The 18002-nt window shown below is 36.3% G+C and overlaps 1 protein-coding gene across 2 annotated transcripts in view; it reads left to right on the forward strand.

Moving 5' to 3' along the window:
• Positions 1-18002, forward strand: part of EML4 (EMAP like 4) — a 160520-nt gene that overhangs the window by 58682 nt on the left and 83836 nt on the right. For both annotated transcript variants that reach the window (XM_024753567.1, XM_024753566.1), the window contains exon 2: positions 16470-16652. In XM_024753567.1, the coding sequence (XP_024609335.1) occupies positions 16470-16652 (183 nt within the window). The remainder of the gene's footprint in view (positions 1-16469; positions 16653-18002) is intronic.

Genomic DNA, 18002 nt, shown 5'->3' on the forward strand with positions numbered 1-18002 from the left:
AAAAAAAAAAAAAAAATTCTCATTGGTATTTTTCTTTTAACACAAAAATAACTTGTTCCAGAGACCAGACCTTCTCCACCATTAAAAATTTTGGCTAACTTCCTTTTTCGGGTCCCACTATTTTCTGTATATATTTATCAGGACAACTGTTGTATTATACTCTATTGTATTTATTTGTTTACAGTTTCTCTCTCCCCCACTCATCCATGCCTCTTAGGTTTGGAGACCATCTTATTCAAACTCTTAACAATGAATGGCATATAATTACAAATCACTGAATGTTAAAAGTGATTATCAAATAAATAACACATATTTTTGTGTTGTATTTAATCTTTTCTGCTAATTCCAATTTAGTCTTTTTAACTTCCTGATGATGAAATGGAATTTAGTGAATAAATAATTAGTAAAATAATGTAACATCTCTTTCTGCTGATGTTTGAGAGTGTTTCAGGAAATCTTTGACCTATTTGGGTACCTGACCACACAAATCTTACTAATCATTAAGAATTAAGGCAATCTAGGTGTGGGTTTACCAGGCCTTTATTTTAGAATCTTAATAATTATTTTAGTTCTTACTTTCATTTTTTTAAAATGTGCTTTGGTGATTTATCTATTAAATTTTCTATAATTTTATATGTTAGGTGCTCTTAGCCTCATTTTAAAGATGAAGAAACTGGGGCATGGAGAAGTTTAAAAATTTGCCCAGGGTTATACATTTATTTTTATTATTATTATTATTATTTATTTATTTATTTATTTATTTATTTATTTTGGCTGTGTTGGGTCTTCATTGCTGCACACAGGCTTTCTCTAGTTGTGGCGAACAGGGGCTACTCTTCATTGTGGTGCATGGGCTTCTCATTGTGGTGGCTTCTCGTTGCGGAGCATGGGCTCTAGGCATGCAGGCTTCAGTAGTTGTGGCACATGGGCTCCGGTAGTTGTGGCTCTCAGGCTCTAGAGCTCAGGCTCAGTAGTTGTGGCGCACAGGCCTAGTTGCTTCGCAGCATGTGGGATCTTCCCGGATCAGGGCTCGAACCCATGTCCCCTGCATTGGCAGGTGGATTCTTAACCACTGTGCCACCTGGGAAGCCCCCAGGTTATACATTTAGTAAATGGCAAGGCCAGTTTTTGAATTCATAGAATCTAAACCCAGCATTATATTCTTAACCAGTGTATGCAAATTAAATAAGTTTTCAGTTACACATGAACTTTGTGTTCCAAGAACAGTTTTTTTAACAAAAACTAATATGGTAGAATAGTTTTCTTAAAAGCAAGACATGCTATATTTTCTACCAAGGCCAGTGATTTACCAGGAGTGTGTGTGTGTGTCTGTGTGTGTGTGCGTGCGCTCGAGAGAGAGAAAATGTGAGTAAATTTAGGACTAAATACCTGGAGAAAGCTATGAGTTTGTGAGAGGAGTTAAGGAGGGGAATAAAGTGGGTTTTTTTAAAGAGAAATATAAGCATTTGAGCTCATTTACTTATGAAAATAAGAAAAAGAAACATCTAGTGGTGAAATAAAGTCTGGGTTGAGGCACAGTAGTGCAAAAATATCCAACCTTTTGATTAGGCTAAATCTCTAAAACTGTGACAGCAGTAACAAAAATGTACTTCATTTTAGGCATGTTGTGGCAGAGAGAGGAGGAGGAGGGGGAGGAAAGGCAGCGAGATAGGTAGGTAGGTAGGTAGGTAGATGGTCTCAAAGTCCAGTTACAAAAGAGGAAAGGGGGATATTCAGAAAAAGAAGCTGAAAAAGGAAGAGGTATTTAAGGTAATGAAGAAAATAGGAGAGAGATACCTATCTTTTCTATCATGTAGTCATTGGCTGAAATTGTTTCTTCTAGATCCTCCTCCCAGTTCAGTGAAACTTCTCATGTGGGGGGTTTTGTTCTTCTAAAGCATCCTCCGTCTTCTGCATGTCACTAAGGTAATAGGGGTTTCTATCTCATCCTTTGTTTTATCCTGTCTTTGCCGCTGGTTCTAAAGTACAGCCACGATAAATCAACCACTATTTGAAGAGTTACTGCTACATGTGGTACTTCCAGGTGTAGAGGAAAACAAAAAAGAAATAGCTTCTTCTCTAGAGGACTTTACGATCTAATTAGGGATTTAAAATGTAACTTTGTTAAAAGATGATTATAATATCCTGCATTGTGATGAGTCAGATGGTATAAACAATTCCACACTTAGCCACTCAGCTTAAGCTTTAACCAGCTCGGCTTAGCAGGTGACCTTGTCTCCTGCTTCACAAGATAAAAAATTTAGGTATAAAAACAAATATGTGGGGCTTCCCTGGTGGCGCAGTGGTTGAGAGTCTGCCTGCCGATGCAGGGAACACGGCTTCGTGCCCCGGTCCGGGAAGATCCCCCATGCTGCGGAGCGCCTAGGCCCGTGAGCCATGGCCGCTGAGCCTGCGCGTCCGGAGCCTGTGCTCCGCAACGGGAGAGGCCACAACAGTGAGAGGCCCGCGTACCGCAAAAAAAAAGAAAGAACAAATATGTGGGCCTGCTCTCATCTTCTCCCCTTCATTCTTAAATAAAACAGTGTCCTTTTTTTTGCATTTTTTAAAACATCTTTATTAGGGTATAATTGTTTTACAATGGTGTGTTAGTTTCCCCTTTATAACAAAGTGAATCAGTTATACTTATGTCCCCATATCTCTTCCTCCTTGCATCTCCCTCCCTTCCACCTTCCCTATCTCACCCCTCTACGTGGTCACAAAGCACCGAGCTGATCTCCCTGTGCTATGTGGCTGCTTCCCACTAGCTATTTTACATTTCGTAGTGTGTATTTGTCCATGCCACTCTCTCACTTTGTTCCAGCTTACCCTTGCCCCTCCACGTATCCTCAAGTCCATTCTCTGTGTCTTTATTCCCGTCTTGGCCCTAGGTCCTTCTGAATTTTTAAAAATTTTTATTCCATATATGTGTGTTAGCATACGGTATTTTTCTCTTTCTGACTTACTTCACTCTGTATGACAGACTCTAGGTCCATCCACCTCACTACAAATAACTCAATTTCATTTCTTTTTATGGCTGAGTAATATTCCATTGTATATATGTGCCACATCTTCTTTATCCATTCATCTGTTGATGGACACTTAGGATGCTTCCATGTCCTGGCTATTGTAAATAGAGCTGCAATGAACATTTTGGTACATGACTCTTTTTGAATTATGGTTTTCTCAGGGTATATGCCCAGTAGTGGGATTGCTGGGTCCTATGGTAGTTCTATTTGTAGTTTTTTAAGGAACCTCCATACTGTTCTCCATAGTGGCTGTATTAATTTACATTCCCACCAACAGTGCAAGAGGGTTCCCTTTTCTCCACACTCTCTCCAGCATTTATTGTTTGTAGATTTTTTGATGATGGCCATTCTGACCAGTGTGAGGTGATACCTCATCGTAGTTTTGATGTGCATTTCTCTAATGATTAATGATGTTGAGCATCCTTTCATGTGTTTGTTGGTGATCTGCATATCTTCTTTGGAGAAATATCTATTTAGTTCTTCTACCCATTTTTGGATTGGGTTTTTGTTGTTTTGTTATTGATCTGCATGAGCTGCTTATAAATTTTGGAGATTAATCCTTTGTCAGTTGCTTCATTTGCAAATATTTTCTCCCATTCTGAGGGTTGTCTTTTAGGAAATGGTTTCAGTTTTTCACCATTGAGGACAAGGTTGGCTGTCCCTTCTTGAGGCTCGTCCTTTGGTCTGTGTTTTTTACTCTAGTCCTTCACATCGTCTCTAACACAGGAGCTTTGCTGCGTGCCCTCTTGTGTTAGTACAGCTCACTTTCTCATCGGTTCCTTCCCCAAACCCTGTAAATGTTGAACAAAAGCCCCTTCAACAACCTTGCACAACTCATTCCCCACCTCATTCCATTTTCCCCCTTTCCATCTTCAACCAGATTCCTTAAAAAGACTTCTTTACCTCCAAGTCACAATTCACTGAAACTTCTCTGGTAAAGGTCTCATAATAATTGCCAAATCCAGTGGACCATTTTCAGTCCTTGTCTTTTGATGTCCTTTCAGTCTTTGAAATTATTATTCTTTTCCTGAATCTATTATTACCTTTCTGACAGTTTTTATTCTGTGTTATTTGCACGTTCCTTTCCTTCTGGCGGCCCTAAAAATAACCTTGGCCCTATTCTCTTCTCACTCCCAGTCAATTCTAGTGACTCTAGGTATCATTTATATCCCAGTACAGTTTTCAAAAGTACGTCTCTAGTTTAGGCCTTTGTCTTAAGCCCAAGACCTAGTTATACTTTTGTTGCAGTGACCTCAAACTCAGCAGGTCCAAAAGTGCTCATCATTCTACTTCCTCATTCCCCCCAACCTTGTTTCTTTTCCTTTATTCCTAGCTCAGTGAATGTTATCTAACCATTTGCTCACTATTCCAAATAGAACAAGGAGACCCTTCCCTACTTTTCATCCCCTCATCCAGTCAGTGACCATATTCCATCAATCCTGCATCTTGAGTAGCATCTCTTAAGTGCGTCCTTTAATTTCTAATTTCTAGTAGGTAAAATTCCTTTTAATTCACCTCAGCATCTCGAAGAGATTCTGTACATCATAGTACTCAAATACTTGAATGTATGAGTAAGTGTTTTGGAAAGATTGACTGTAATAGTAAAGAGAGAAGATGATTCTTGAGCAAAGAAAAACTAAGCTGAGATTAGGAACCACATACTTTCTGGCCTGACATCAAATTTTGATTTGAGAAGAAAGGAATGCCCAAGGTATATAATCTACAAATTAGTAGCAGTTTACAAATGGGAGGTGGTAAAAAGAAGCCCATGTACTGTAGTGTATGTATAAGGGGAGCCTTTTTGTTACGTACTAATTACAAAGCACTAGGTTGCAGAACTTCTTGACAGTCCTTCTCTAACCTTAGGAGTCTGTGAGCAGTCATTTAATTGGGCTGCATTTGTTGTAAAGAAGAGTAGTTGAGACCTAAATTATAAAACTATCGTCTTACATTTGTCTGTTGACTGAAGAGAAACAATAAAGTACAATCTGCTTCAGAGCTTCTCACCAATCAATAGCAAGAATTTGAACTCCGTCCTAGTCTGTGCCTGGCATTACATTTCCTTTGTATCATTATATTTCCCATTCTGTCTGCTTTTATTCATCCTACTTGGTATCCCCTATTTGTTTCAGACACATTACACACACCCCAGCCCATTTAATTCCTATTAATCTTCCAAGTAGCTCCTGTATTTTGATGAATCTGTACCAGGTATTAATCTATAGAGAAGAACTTTCCCAAGTCTCACTTTAGGAAACACTCTTGATGGTTCCCACTTTCTTCTGTAAATATTAATCTAGGTCATTTTGCTTCATTCCTCTGTCTTTTATCAGCTTTGCTTTTAGTTTATCCTCATCTCAATCTTTGTAGCATAGCTCTTAATGTTTGGTTTAGGTTTTATCCATTTCACAGTATTGTGTGTGTGTGTGTGTGTGTGTGTGTGTTTATAGTAGTCCAGTTGTTTCTGTTTTACTTTGGTTTGGTTTAAATTTGCTTTTCTTAATTATAAATATAAAGCTTAAAAGCAACAAACTGAAGAGATGATCTGTCAGTAGCTTTGTTTTGACACTTATCTCCATGAATTTGTTCTTTAATTAGCTTTAGAAGTAGTTATCAAAAGAATAGATACACGTTTCATTCATTAACTTTCACCTGCTTTTACATGGTTTTATAAGAGAGACTAAAGATATTTATAATTTCAGTTCCCTTATTCTTTTACATTATTGTAAGCATATGTGATTTGATATCAGAATTTCTGACCAGATGTAAATCATTATAGGTTACTACTAATACAGTTGTATTATTTTAAAATAATTTGGAAAATTAGTGAATTAAGAAAAGGGACTATTCTCATTGTTAATTGTATTCATTATCTTATTCTAGTGAAATGGTTGTAATAAATCAGCCATGTTACACTTAGGTTTTAAAAATTAATGAAAAGTGATCATTCTTTTAGTTTCTTTACAGTTCATGTGGATTTCATTTTATATTAAACAAAAGCAAAAGGAAAAAGGAAATGTGACTTGCCACTTTGCACACACATTGTTTATTTAATTTCCTAGTAGAGAAAAATACTCATTTGGGGGGCTTTAACTCTGTTATTTATAGAAACTATTTAATATGTTTTAGTTTCAGAAGGCAAAAACTGGGTTTTGCATTTGAAGCAGTTGTACCTTACTCTTAACCAATTGAAAGAAGATCAGAAAAGTAGTGCCTGAGGACAACCAAATAATTGTAGTGAATATTCATTTGGTGCATTAAAAATGTGTTTCTGCCTGTGCCTGGAATTTAGCCACTCCCCAAAGCAGCCCAAGTTTTTTTTTCTGTATCTTTACCCTCCTTTTGCCTGCGTGCTCTGTTTCCTCTCTCTCCTTCAGTTTCTTTGTCTCTCTTTATAAATAAGTAGAAAACTTTTCTTTAGATCAGAGAGCAAAGGGGCCGGAGAACTATCTTAAGAAGTTTTTATTTGTGCCAACATAGAAGTGCTTGGTGGTAGGCCATCTGGATCGGGAGGATTTCCTCAGAATGTAAAGTATGTCGTGAGATTTAGGGAGCTGGGATTTGCTCTGGAACTATCTGGGAAGGCAGCAGGAAACGTAGACAGAACTGGTTTATACTGCTTGTAACGTAGGTGGCAAGAATGGAAGACCGCTTGCCTGGTCTCGCTTCAGTGTGTGCTTCCTCTACATTTAGGAGCTTCTGCACTGGTAACGTATCTTTCCTTTCCTGGGGATTCAGACTTGTGTCACAAACTTTACTACTCGTGACAAAAGAAATCTGAGGATGTGGGAATGCATCTAGGTCTCTTCCGTGCCTCCCCTCCTCCTTCCTTTAAATGTATGTGTCAATAATGGCATAAATATTTGCCTACCTACTTTTATAAAGTACTTAAGACTGTACCCCCTTTATAAGCAAATATATCCTGTTGTAAGGGCAGAATGGGCTTTGTTCAACTTGTTCTTTCCCTGCGCCCCGCCCCCCAAAAGACAGTCATCATATTATTTGTGAGGAAAAAAATTAAAAGTTTTTAGTGGAAAACAGTAAAAAAATAAAAGCGCCTCTCAAATAATAAGAAATCAGAATTGTGTAATTAAGCTTGACTTCTGCTTCTGTGAAGTCTAACCAAAAAACGTCAAAAGCAGAATTATCCAATTATCTGTTTTTAATTTTGTTTTAAGTGAGACTTTGAAAAAAGTCTTAATTGTGAATGAATCCTAGCGATAGAACAAAGTAAAGTCCTTCCCTGGGACTAGCCTTCATGTCCGGAGTGCTGTAGCAAAAGTGGTTTTATATTTTATTTAACACAATTTCTTATATAATTTATGCCAGCAGGGGAATTTTTAGTAAGAATATCTTACAAGGAAAAACAAACTTAAGTTTTTAAAAGTAGAAAATATAAGTCAACATTGTTTGTGTTATTCAGTTGAAGACAAATTAGATAGTCTTATTTTCATATAATATTGCTAGGTGGAGGTAATTAATATTGTCATTTATTAGAGAAATAAAATATCCAAGCTTTAACAGTTAAAATGCCTTATTTAATTAAAACTTCTTTGAGAGAAAAATTTGACTTTTAGAAGTAGAATATTAAGATAAATAGGAAACATTAATTCCTGCATAAATATATCTTTTTATGAGCTGTTTTTATGAATATATTTTCTTATGGTTTATTTCCGAAAGTAAATTTTAGCTGTTCTAGAATACATAATGCATAACTTTTTGATATAATACTTAAATATTTGTCTTGATGAGACAATATTTAAAGATAACTAATTCCATTTTAAAACAAAGAAAAAACCATTTAAGTTGCTAAATGCTTTCTGATTGGAATTTACTAATGTGACAAATCAGTTGTGATTTTGTTTTGTTCTTTTGAAGAAATGATGTTTAAAGACCCGATTTTCCTTAGGGTGTATTGTTTTGATTTTTGTGTCTCTTATTAGCTTGAGAATATTTCTTTCGAACATTATGAGATGTATACTTTTACAGAAATGTTTTCATTCACTATGCATAAAAATCTACATGTTAACCAAACTTGTATTGAAAATTTGGGTGCGTTACTAAGTAGGTTTACATCACAGCCTGGATTAGCTTTGCTTTTCTTTACTGAGAAAATAGTTTGTTTGGTTTTTTTTGGTTATTTATTTATTTATTTATATTTTTGGCTGCCTTGGGTCTTTGTTGCTGCGTGCAGGCTTTTCTCTATTTGCGGCAAGCGGGGGCTACTCTTCCTTGCGGTGTGCGGGCTTCTCATTAGGTGGCTTTTCTTGTTGCAGAGCATGGGCTCTAGGCGTGCAGACTCAGTAGTTGTGGCTCATGCGTTCTAGAGCGCAGGCTCCGTAGTTGTGGTGCATGGGCTTAGTTGCTCCGCGGCATGTAGGATCTTCCTGGACCAGGGCTCGAACCCGTGTCCCCTGTATTGACAGGCAGATTCTTAACCACTGCACCACGAGGGAAGCCCCAATAGTTTAAGTTTTATTTACAAAGAATTTTGCTTGTTTTGCAGAAAATTCATCTAAAGTAAAAGTATAAGTAAGCAAAATCGTCTGAAATCCCACTTGCCAGAGACATACCTCCAGTCTCTCTATACATCTGTAGGTGTATGTATGCCTGTGGATATACAGTTCTACACAGATACAACTACACTATAAATGTTGCCTGCAGTTTTTTTCTTTATAGTATGTTGTTACTCCTAGTAAACTTTCTTATTTACGATTTTAAATATGTACCATCCTTTTTAAGAGCTCCGTAGTGTACCGTAATACAACTATTTATTTAATCAGTTCCCCATTGATAGTCCTTTAGGTTAGTGCCCTCACTTTTTTTAACTGTAAACAATGCATGGTGTTGTTACTGGTTTCTCATGGTTCTTCACCCATATTAGCTCTTCTAATCCTTGCCACTACCATTCTACCCATTAAGGCCTGCCCAGTGTCTTAACATAAGTGCTTTAGGAAGGGGAGATCAGAGACTGTTTTTAATTTTTTTTTAAATATTTGTTCTTTGGATGGTATTATATCTCATATCATATACCTTTTTGAGATGGACTTTTTTTTCCCCAAAGGTTCATAGGTAACAGCTAATCTTAAGGTCATTCCATTAGCCCTCAAAGCAGTCATAAAAACCACCTGGTTTAGTTGTTTTTATGACACAGAACCTCAGGGTTCTTTGGAAGTACAACTCTATCTGTTTTATCTGTTTTGGGATTTAATTTGCAAAAATGGTTTCATTGTTCTTAAAAAAAAAAAAAGTGAGTAATTATATAGTCTAGTCATCCACGTTCCCCATCCTCTCTCAGAAGAGAAAAATCACTAACTTCCACCTCAAAAAAGTATACAATATATGTTTTAATTGTCTTTATGACATAGATGTTCCATTACCTGTGGAGGCCTCCCTGTACTATCCCCTGCCCTACACCATTAGAAGTAACTATTGTCATAAATTTTGTATATGTCATTCCCTTGCTCTGTGGTTTTGTTCTAAGCAATATATTATTTACTTTTGTATTTTTTGAACTTTATGTAAAGTCCGACTTGCTTTTTACACTCATTATTATATTCCTGAGATTTATACATGATGTTTCATGTAGCCATAGTTTATTTTTACCACTTTGTAGTATTCTGTTGAATGTTTATATCACAATTTATTTACACATTTTATAGTTAATGGACATTTAGGTTGTTTCCAGTTTGTTTCTATTGTGAACTTTGCTGTTGTGAACATTATTGAACATTTCTGTTGGTGTATGTATGCAAGAGCAGAGGTTGGGAAACTGTGCCTGGCAGGCCACCTGTTTTTGTTTGTTTGTTTGTTTGTTTTTGCGGTACGCGGGCCTCCCACTGTTGTGGTCTCTCCCATTGTGGAGCACAGGCTCCGGACGCGCAGGCTCAGCGGCCATGGCTCACGGGCCTAGCCGCTCAGCGGCATGTGGGATCTTCCCGGACCTGGGCACGAACCCATGTTCCCTGCATCGGCAGGCGGACTCTCAACCACTGTGCCACCAGGAAAGCCCCTCCAGGCCACCTGTTTTATAAAAAAAAAGTTTTATTGGAACATAACCACACAATCATTTACGTACTTATAGCTGTTTTTTTGTTACAAAGGCAGATTTGAGTAGTTGCTACAGAGATGATGTGGTCTGCAGAGCCTAAAATATTTGCTGTCTGGCCCTCACAGAAAAAGATTGCCAACCCTGCTGTAGGTCGGGGTCTATACACCCAGGAGGGGAATTGCTGGGTCATAGAATGTGTGCATCTTCAGTTTTACCAGATGATGCCAGAGTTGGTGTTACTTTTGTTTTTGTTTTTTAATCTCAAAGTCTTGAAACAGTTTACCGCCTACCAGTAATATATGAGAATTCACATTACTCTGTATCCTAGGGAATACTTGATATTGTCATGCTTAAAATTTTTTGCCTGTTTGGTGAGCATAAAATAGTGTTTCATATAGTTTTAATTTAATTTTCCTTTTCAAGATTATTAATGAGGTGCTTGAGCCTCATTTCATATGTTCATTGGCCATTTATGTTTTCTTTTCCATGAGGTGTTTAGTCAAGGCTTTTGCCAATTTTTCTGTAGGATTGTCTTTCTGATTGATTTGTAGGAATTCTGTATTCAGGATCCTAATCCTTTATCACTTGTAAGTGTAAGAACTATTCCTCGTTTGTGAATTGCTTTTTCTCTTTACTGTGTCTTTTAGTGGACATGTATTCTGAATTCTAATGTAGTTTCAATATTTACTTTTATGGATAGTGCTTTTTGTATCTTGTTTAGGAACCTCCTCTCTACTTGCAGGATATGAAAATATTCTCTATTATTTTTCTAAAGGTTTTATAATTTTGCCCTTAATTCTTTAATCTGCTTGGATTTGATTTTCATGTGTGGTGGAGATAGGGACTTCAATATACTGAATTTTAATGAACTTTTAAATTTTAATTTAACTTGGGAAGTTCTGCCATTATTTTTTCACATACTTTTTTCATCTAGAATCTTTTTCTCCTCTTCCTCTGGGACTCCAGTGACACAAATATTAGGCCTGAGTCTGTGTCCATTTTTTTCCTCTGTGTTTAAATTGTATACATCATATATATAATCTATTTGCATATAATATACATACATAAAATAAATTTTTTAATAGAAGAGGTCCTAATTTCAGAGATTATTTTTTCTTCTTATAAACAGTTCAAAAGGATTGGTTATCCAATATCCCATAATGTAGGAAATTAGATTAGAAAGGAGTATTGCTATAGACTGTCATAGTTAATACTAACTGCAAAGAAAGAAGCAGAAAAGGTATGAAGAAAGATTATAAGTTTGAAAATGTACTTTAAATTATTTAATTAGAAATATAATAGCCTCCAGGGTGTCATTTTATCACAGTGCTTGCAGCACAAAGTAATATTTTCAGTGAAGACTGAGTCATCTAGAAGTTGCTGTGTTATAATTATATGCCCTTGTTAAGAAGACAGGAAAATAAGTGATCTATTTTAGAAAGATTTACATAAAACCACTGATATTCAAAAGATGCTAGAATGTATAGGCATGCCTCGTTCTGATGTGAGGCTGGGTTGCCAACTTTTAGATACTTAGCATAGAATACCTCTTCAAAGGTAACATGTATTTCTTGACAGTTTAGAAGACAAATTAACTATGATTCACTGTAGTAAAAGCATGAGTGACTACTGTTGTAGTTTAAAAACTGTCATATTGGATATGAAAGTTTACTAGTTACTTTTTTTTTTTTTTTTGCTTGCATCTCTAATAAAAGAGACCTTACTTATGCCAATAAATAGATTAGACTGATGGAAAAGAAGTTTATGGACTTCTTTCTCTTTTCTCTCTTTCTTTCTTTCTTTTTTATTTCCCCCCCTTAATGAGTTTAATAACCCTTGGGAATTTATTTGTAGTTCATATTTTAACCCTCAAGGCTAGAAACTATTTTGAGAAGCAGCAAGGAAATAAGAGACTACCACAGTATAAGGAAAAGGAATCAATGTACTTGCATCAAGAAGGGGGAGTGGAATTAAGCCCCCAGAAAATAGATATATTTACTGAACATATGTATTCTTAAAAAGTTTATTGTGAATGAGCATGTGGTACATTAGAGATTGGGAGAGAAAAACATAACAAAGTTTTGAAAATGGAAAGAGCAAGAGCGATGGGTTCTATCGAGTCATCTGAGGAAGGAGCTCTAACTCCAGTTTGCTGTGTGCCCAGGAGTAACTCACCTAATTTCAGTCTTAGTTTACTTATCTATAAAATGGCAGTAGGGGCTGTTGATCTTTAAGATAGTCTCTGTTCTAGCTTTTATAATCAATGAATGCAAATTTAAGTTAATTGCCTTATGCTCTGATATGTTCCTTTATGAAATTGGAATGCTGTGTCTGAAGGAAACTTGCTTTAAGAAATTAAGCTTCAGAAGCACTGTATATTAGCTTAAATATAAGTTTAAATAACATATGAAAAGTAACATATGATACATTTTTGTGAAATTCAAATAATATAGAAATACACTAAAAAGCAAAAATTTCTCTTTACCCTTATCCTTCTAATCTCACTCTCCGAGTCAAAAGTAACCCCATTACCAGTTTGATGTGTATGCTTCTAGACTTTTTTCTATGTGTACATTATATACATATATAAATATGAAGTTTTTTGTTTATTTTTTAGAAGTATGTTTCAGTGTGTGTGTTTCAATAAATTATTTAGTACATGTTGTTCCCCAATTTGCTTATTTACTCCACTTGATTCGTCTTATAGATCTTTCAAACTTCTGGTTTATATACTTATTGTTTTTAATTGCATGGCTTTCTGTGGTGTGAACATATAGCTTATTAACTCCATCCAGGGACTTTAGGTCATTTCCAATTTTGTAGCAATAATAAACAGTGTAATAAAGAACACCACTATACAAAATAGTAACTTACTGAACCCTCACTGTATGACAGTGCTGTGCATTATTTCACCTAATAATCTCAAACCTGAGATGAGTACTAATTAGCATGAAAAAATTACATGAGGAAACCTGTCACAGAGCTGGTAAGTAGCAAACAGATCTATTCAGGCAGTGTAACACCAGAATTTACGCACAGTTCTACTTGCCTCTGAAAAGGTGAAGGGCCAAGATATTAGGAAGATGTTACAGGGTTTCAGGGCTATAATCAACTACTATGCCACTTTGCATCTCTGTTGTTGCTGTTGCCTTAGCTTGAGTGACCCTGTAATTGATCATTCAAACTGGGAAAATTTAGAGAGAAAGAAGGAACGTTGTAATGTTTTTACTGAGATAGCAGACATGTTTGTCCTGGACAAATCGAGACACATGAACACCTTACTCCTAGCCTAGGCCACCTTCACCTTTCACACGGGTTACTGCATTACCCTCCTGCCTGCTCTCCTTACATTTACTCTTATTCTGTTCCAATCCACTCTCTCACAGAAACCAAAATAACCTTTTTAAAACAGAAATCTGATTATATCACTTCATAGTTTAAACCCTGTCTGGCTTTGTGAAAGAATAGATTTATTCGGTCCTCCTGTGATTATTGTTAAGATGCAGCATGAAATAGAGTAAAGGGCACTTAAACTGTGAGTCAGGAGTCCTCTGTTTGAGTTTCAGATATCAAGACGAGTTTGGTGACCTTGGGCAAGCTATTTAACTTCTCAAGCTGTTTCCTCAAATACAAAATACAGATAGACCGAGGAGGGGGATGAGGTAATAAACAGGAAAGGTACTATATAAATGCAGGACATTGTTAATAGTTAACTTTTTGCTTGTTATGGCCTTTGAAAAATTGTCCTTGTATCTTATCACAGTATCTAGCAGGTTGTGGTAGGATTTTTACAAGCTGAACCACCTTTCATGTGACTGTCCCAAGTTTTACAAAATAAAAACTTTAGTCATTTTTTAAAAAATCAAAGTCTGTAAAAGTTAAGTGACTTACCAAAAGTAAAAGCTAGTTACCATGCTGGTACTAAAACCCAGGACTATACCCTTGGCATTATAGTCTGATAATCTTTCCACTAGCCTTTGCTGCCTTCTCAAAAGAATTAAGGAGATCATGTGTTTATAAAAATCACATAAATATTTTACCTGTGATTATAATTTAGATACATAACCCATCTTTCATAAATTAAGAACAATTTAGAAAGGCATATCTGTATAATTTACTGACTTAATCAGGACCTTTGGCTTACAAGTGATGGCTTGTAAAAAGAGAGTTTATTAGGTTACATAATTAGTTAAAAGAAATATTAGAGTAGCTCTCAGAATTGAAGGTCCAGGGCTTCAGAGACTAGAACTGGAACTCAGGGCAGCAAGACTCTTTATCACTGACAGCCCTAGGTCTGTGTGTCCTTATAGTTGATAAACCAAGAAGGATGGGCTACACCTCTCTCTCTCTCTCTCTCTGAAATTTGGGAGGACTCCATTTGGCCTAACCCATATCTCACAACCATTTTATGCTAGTATTAGGTTGAACCATATGAAATTACCAATAGTCCTATTTTTACCAACTAAAAAGGTCGCTTCCTTCGCTTCAACCTATTAATAGTGCAGGGTGGTAGAGAGGAGAATGAGGCATCCTAGATTGACAGCCCTAATGGAACCTCAAAAACTGGTGGAGTTCCGCAAAACAGCTGGTGTTCTCCTACCAGAAGAAGGAAAACAGGAAAGTATTCTGGGCAGACAAATATAATAGTAACCATAGTGTAACACACATACAGAGTATGGATTAGCTAGAATTCAGCTAGAACACTCTGGAAATGAAAAAGACCTCAAATATAAAAACTTCTAAAACAAGAAGCTGAATTGTTCTTATTAGTCCTTTTCTTAAGCACCTCTAAGTTTGACATATCCGCCTTTTATGTAATACATGGGCCCAAAGCTCTCAAATGATACTTTTTGTACTTTGAAGTTGTGTGTTAAACATTTATTGAATGTCGGACATGTCCTGGGTACCTTCTTCATAACAATATTTAAAGACAAAGAAACTGAGGTTCAAAGAGGTAAAATAACTTTCCTAAGATTACACAACTGATTAACTATGGTACTAGAATTTGAAGTCTAAATTGAAGATAAAACCCAACTTTTCCTTCTATTCCAGTACTTCTCCAAATATTGTCATTGGAATACCTCTAAAGACAGAAGAGAGTGCATATGTATGCCTGAGCTGTCTGTAGGCATATAAGGTCTTAAATATGAATATGTTTACTGCTCCATAATAAAGGGTGATAACTTTGGTTTTAAAATGCTGAGGGTTTTGTTGTTGTTGTTGTTGTTTTGCGGTATGCGGGCCTCTCACTGTTGTGGCCTCTCCCGATGTGGAGTGCAGGCTCAGCAGCCTTGGCTCACAGGCCCAGCCGCTCCGCGGCATGTGGGATCCTCCCAGACCGGGGCACGAACCCGTGTCCCCTGCATCGGCAGGCGGACTCTCAACCACTGCGCCACCAGGGAAGCCCTGTTGTTGTTGTTTTTAACTCAAACTTTGAGTTAAATTGTCTGCTTAAGATGTCTGGCACATTATCTCAATATGAGAAAAATGGCACACTATAGCTTAGTGTGTGAATGACTGACCCAGTATATCTCACTCAGGTCAAACCATTCTTCTGTGAGAACCTAATTTCCCCCCTGAATTTTCCTGCTTATAGTGAATTAGCCAATAGCAATTGATCTTTTATAAACATTTGGATTCAGATTGATCTAACAAAGTAGTATACTCTCAAGTTACATAGCTTTGGAAGTAGTTTGTAATTGCTATGTTACAGCCGAACTTTATTTTGTCGTTGTTCTTGTTACATACCTAAGGCAGATATTAGCTATGTGCTGTATAGAAACCACCTTTTTTTTTTTTTTTTTTTTTTTTTTTTTTAAGAGAGGTTGAGGCATTGGGGAGAGAGAAGGAGCAGCAACAAGTCTTTTACTAATTATGTAGCCATATTTGGGGAGGGGATTCAGAGTATAATAATAAAGATAGAAGTAAAGAATGCTTTCTGATCATTGATGCTGAATCTGATACATAAAGCAAAATTGAAGTGATTTGTACTCCTTATTTTCATAAATAATTATGATAATGATATAATAAGTAAGAAGGATGCTTTGAATAGTTTACAGTCTTGCAAGTTTCCAAATGTCTACAGAGTGATATATTTAGGGAACATTTTGGTGAAAAAACTATTACAGTGATGGTATAATATATGGAAAATTTGACTGTGGGAAAATTTTCATAATTTTAATTACATGTCAGCTGTATTAACTTTTACTATTTTAAATTAGTTCAAGTAGCTATGAAAATCTTTACAGAAATTAATCTGTGCAAAAACAATTTTTTTTTCAATTTTTCTCATCTTTTAAAAGACTTATCTGGTATAGTTTTTCTTATATGTCATTAGATTCTTTCTTAAGAAGTTTCCTTTAAAAATATTCCATATTTTCTTTTCTTTATAGATGATAGTATTTCTGCTGCAAGTACTTCTGATGTTCAAGATCGCCTCTCAGCCCTTGAGTTAAGAGTTCAACAACAAGAAGATGAAATCACTGTGCTAAAGGCAGCTTTGGCTGATGTTTTGAGGCGTCTTACAATCTCTGAAGATCATGTAGCCTCAGTGAAGAAATCAGTCCCAAGTAAAGGTAATTAAGTGTGTTGTAAGGAAGAGTTTTGCTTTTTGCAACATTTTCTTTGAAATAATATATTAAACGTGTATTTTTTCAGTGACATTAAGATTGGGAATATAAAACTATAGTTTCTCTTTTGGATTACTTATGACTATAGTTTATTTTCCATTTCCTTTTTCTTCATCCCTAAGAAATGCTGAAAGTTTATTATTTTAAATTGGGAATTTTGGGGTAATGCCACTGATTGTACTTACTGGCTTTTATGTCATAGTGTTTGTGTGAATTTAGTATCTTTCAACTACATAACAAACTTAGTGCAGAGGGGGTGGGATGAACTGGGAGATCTGGATTGACATATATACACTAATATGTATAAAATTGGTAACTAACAAGAACCTGGTGGCGCAGTGGTTAAGAATCCGCCTGCAAATACAGGGGACACGGGTTAGAGCCCTGGTTTGGGAAGATCCCACATGCTGCGGAGCACCTAAGCCCATGCGCCACAGCTACTGAGCCTGTGCTCTAGAGACCGTGAGCCACAGCTATTGAGCCCTCGTGCCACAACTACTGAAGCCCACGCGCCTAGAGCCTGTGCTCCACAACAAGAGAAGCCACCACAATGAGAAGCCCGTGCACTGCAACAAAGACCCAACACAGCCAAAAAATAAATTGATTAATTAAAAAGAAAAAGAGAACCTGCTGTATAAAATAAAATAAAATTCAAAATTAAATTTACTGAGGGCAGGAACTGGATCATCTTTTTGTGTCTCCCATAGACTTCACATTGTATGTTGAACATAGCAGGTAGGCACTCATACTTTTTAAATGAACTCTCTTATCATTACAGAAAGGATTTAAAGCATTATAGTTCATATAGCTTCATTCTAAGCCTGTGGTCATTAGTCAGCAGAATCATGAAGAATTTAATTTAAACTCTGAAACTTACTGCCAACCCCAGTTCGATGGAAATTTTAACTTCTAGACACTGGGGATTTTCACAGACTGGAATAAACTGTTATCAGGACCTCGTTACTCTGAGTTTGGAGCAGATGTCATGTAGCTTTTCTCTTCTTCCAGCCACCCAGAAGGAATCTTAAATTCTTTAACATTAATCAAACAGTCAAACATCATTTCATATATCTCACTGATTTCTTGGTAGAGAAGAGTAGATGGACATAGGCATGATTATCCCCATTTGGCAATGGGAAAAGGAAAAGATTCATCAGCTTACCTCTCTACTGTAATATGTCAACGCAGATGATTAACCTAGGGAGGAGTCTTACATAACTCCTGGGTTTTAGCTGGAGATTAGATAGTTAACCAGAATATGAGGAGCAGATGTGGAAGAAAGATTATGAATTCAGT

The sequence above is a fragment of the Neophocaena asiaeorientalis genome, unplaced genomic scaffold (genome assembly GCF_003031525.2).
Source record: "Neophocaena asiaeorientalis asiaeorientalis breed wild unplaced genomic scaffold, Neophocaena_asiaeorientalis_V1.1 scaffold171, whole genome shotgun sequence".
Classification (NCBI taxonomy): Eukaryota; Metazoa; Chordata; class Mammalia; order Artiodactyla; family Phocoenidae; genus Neophocaena; species Neophocaena asiaeorientalis.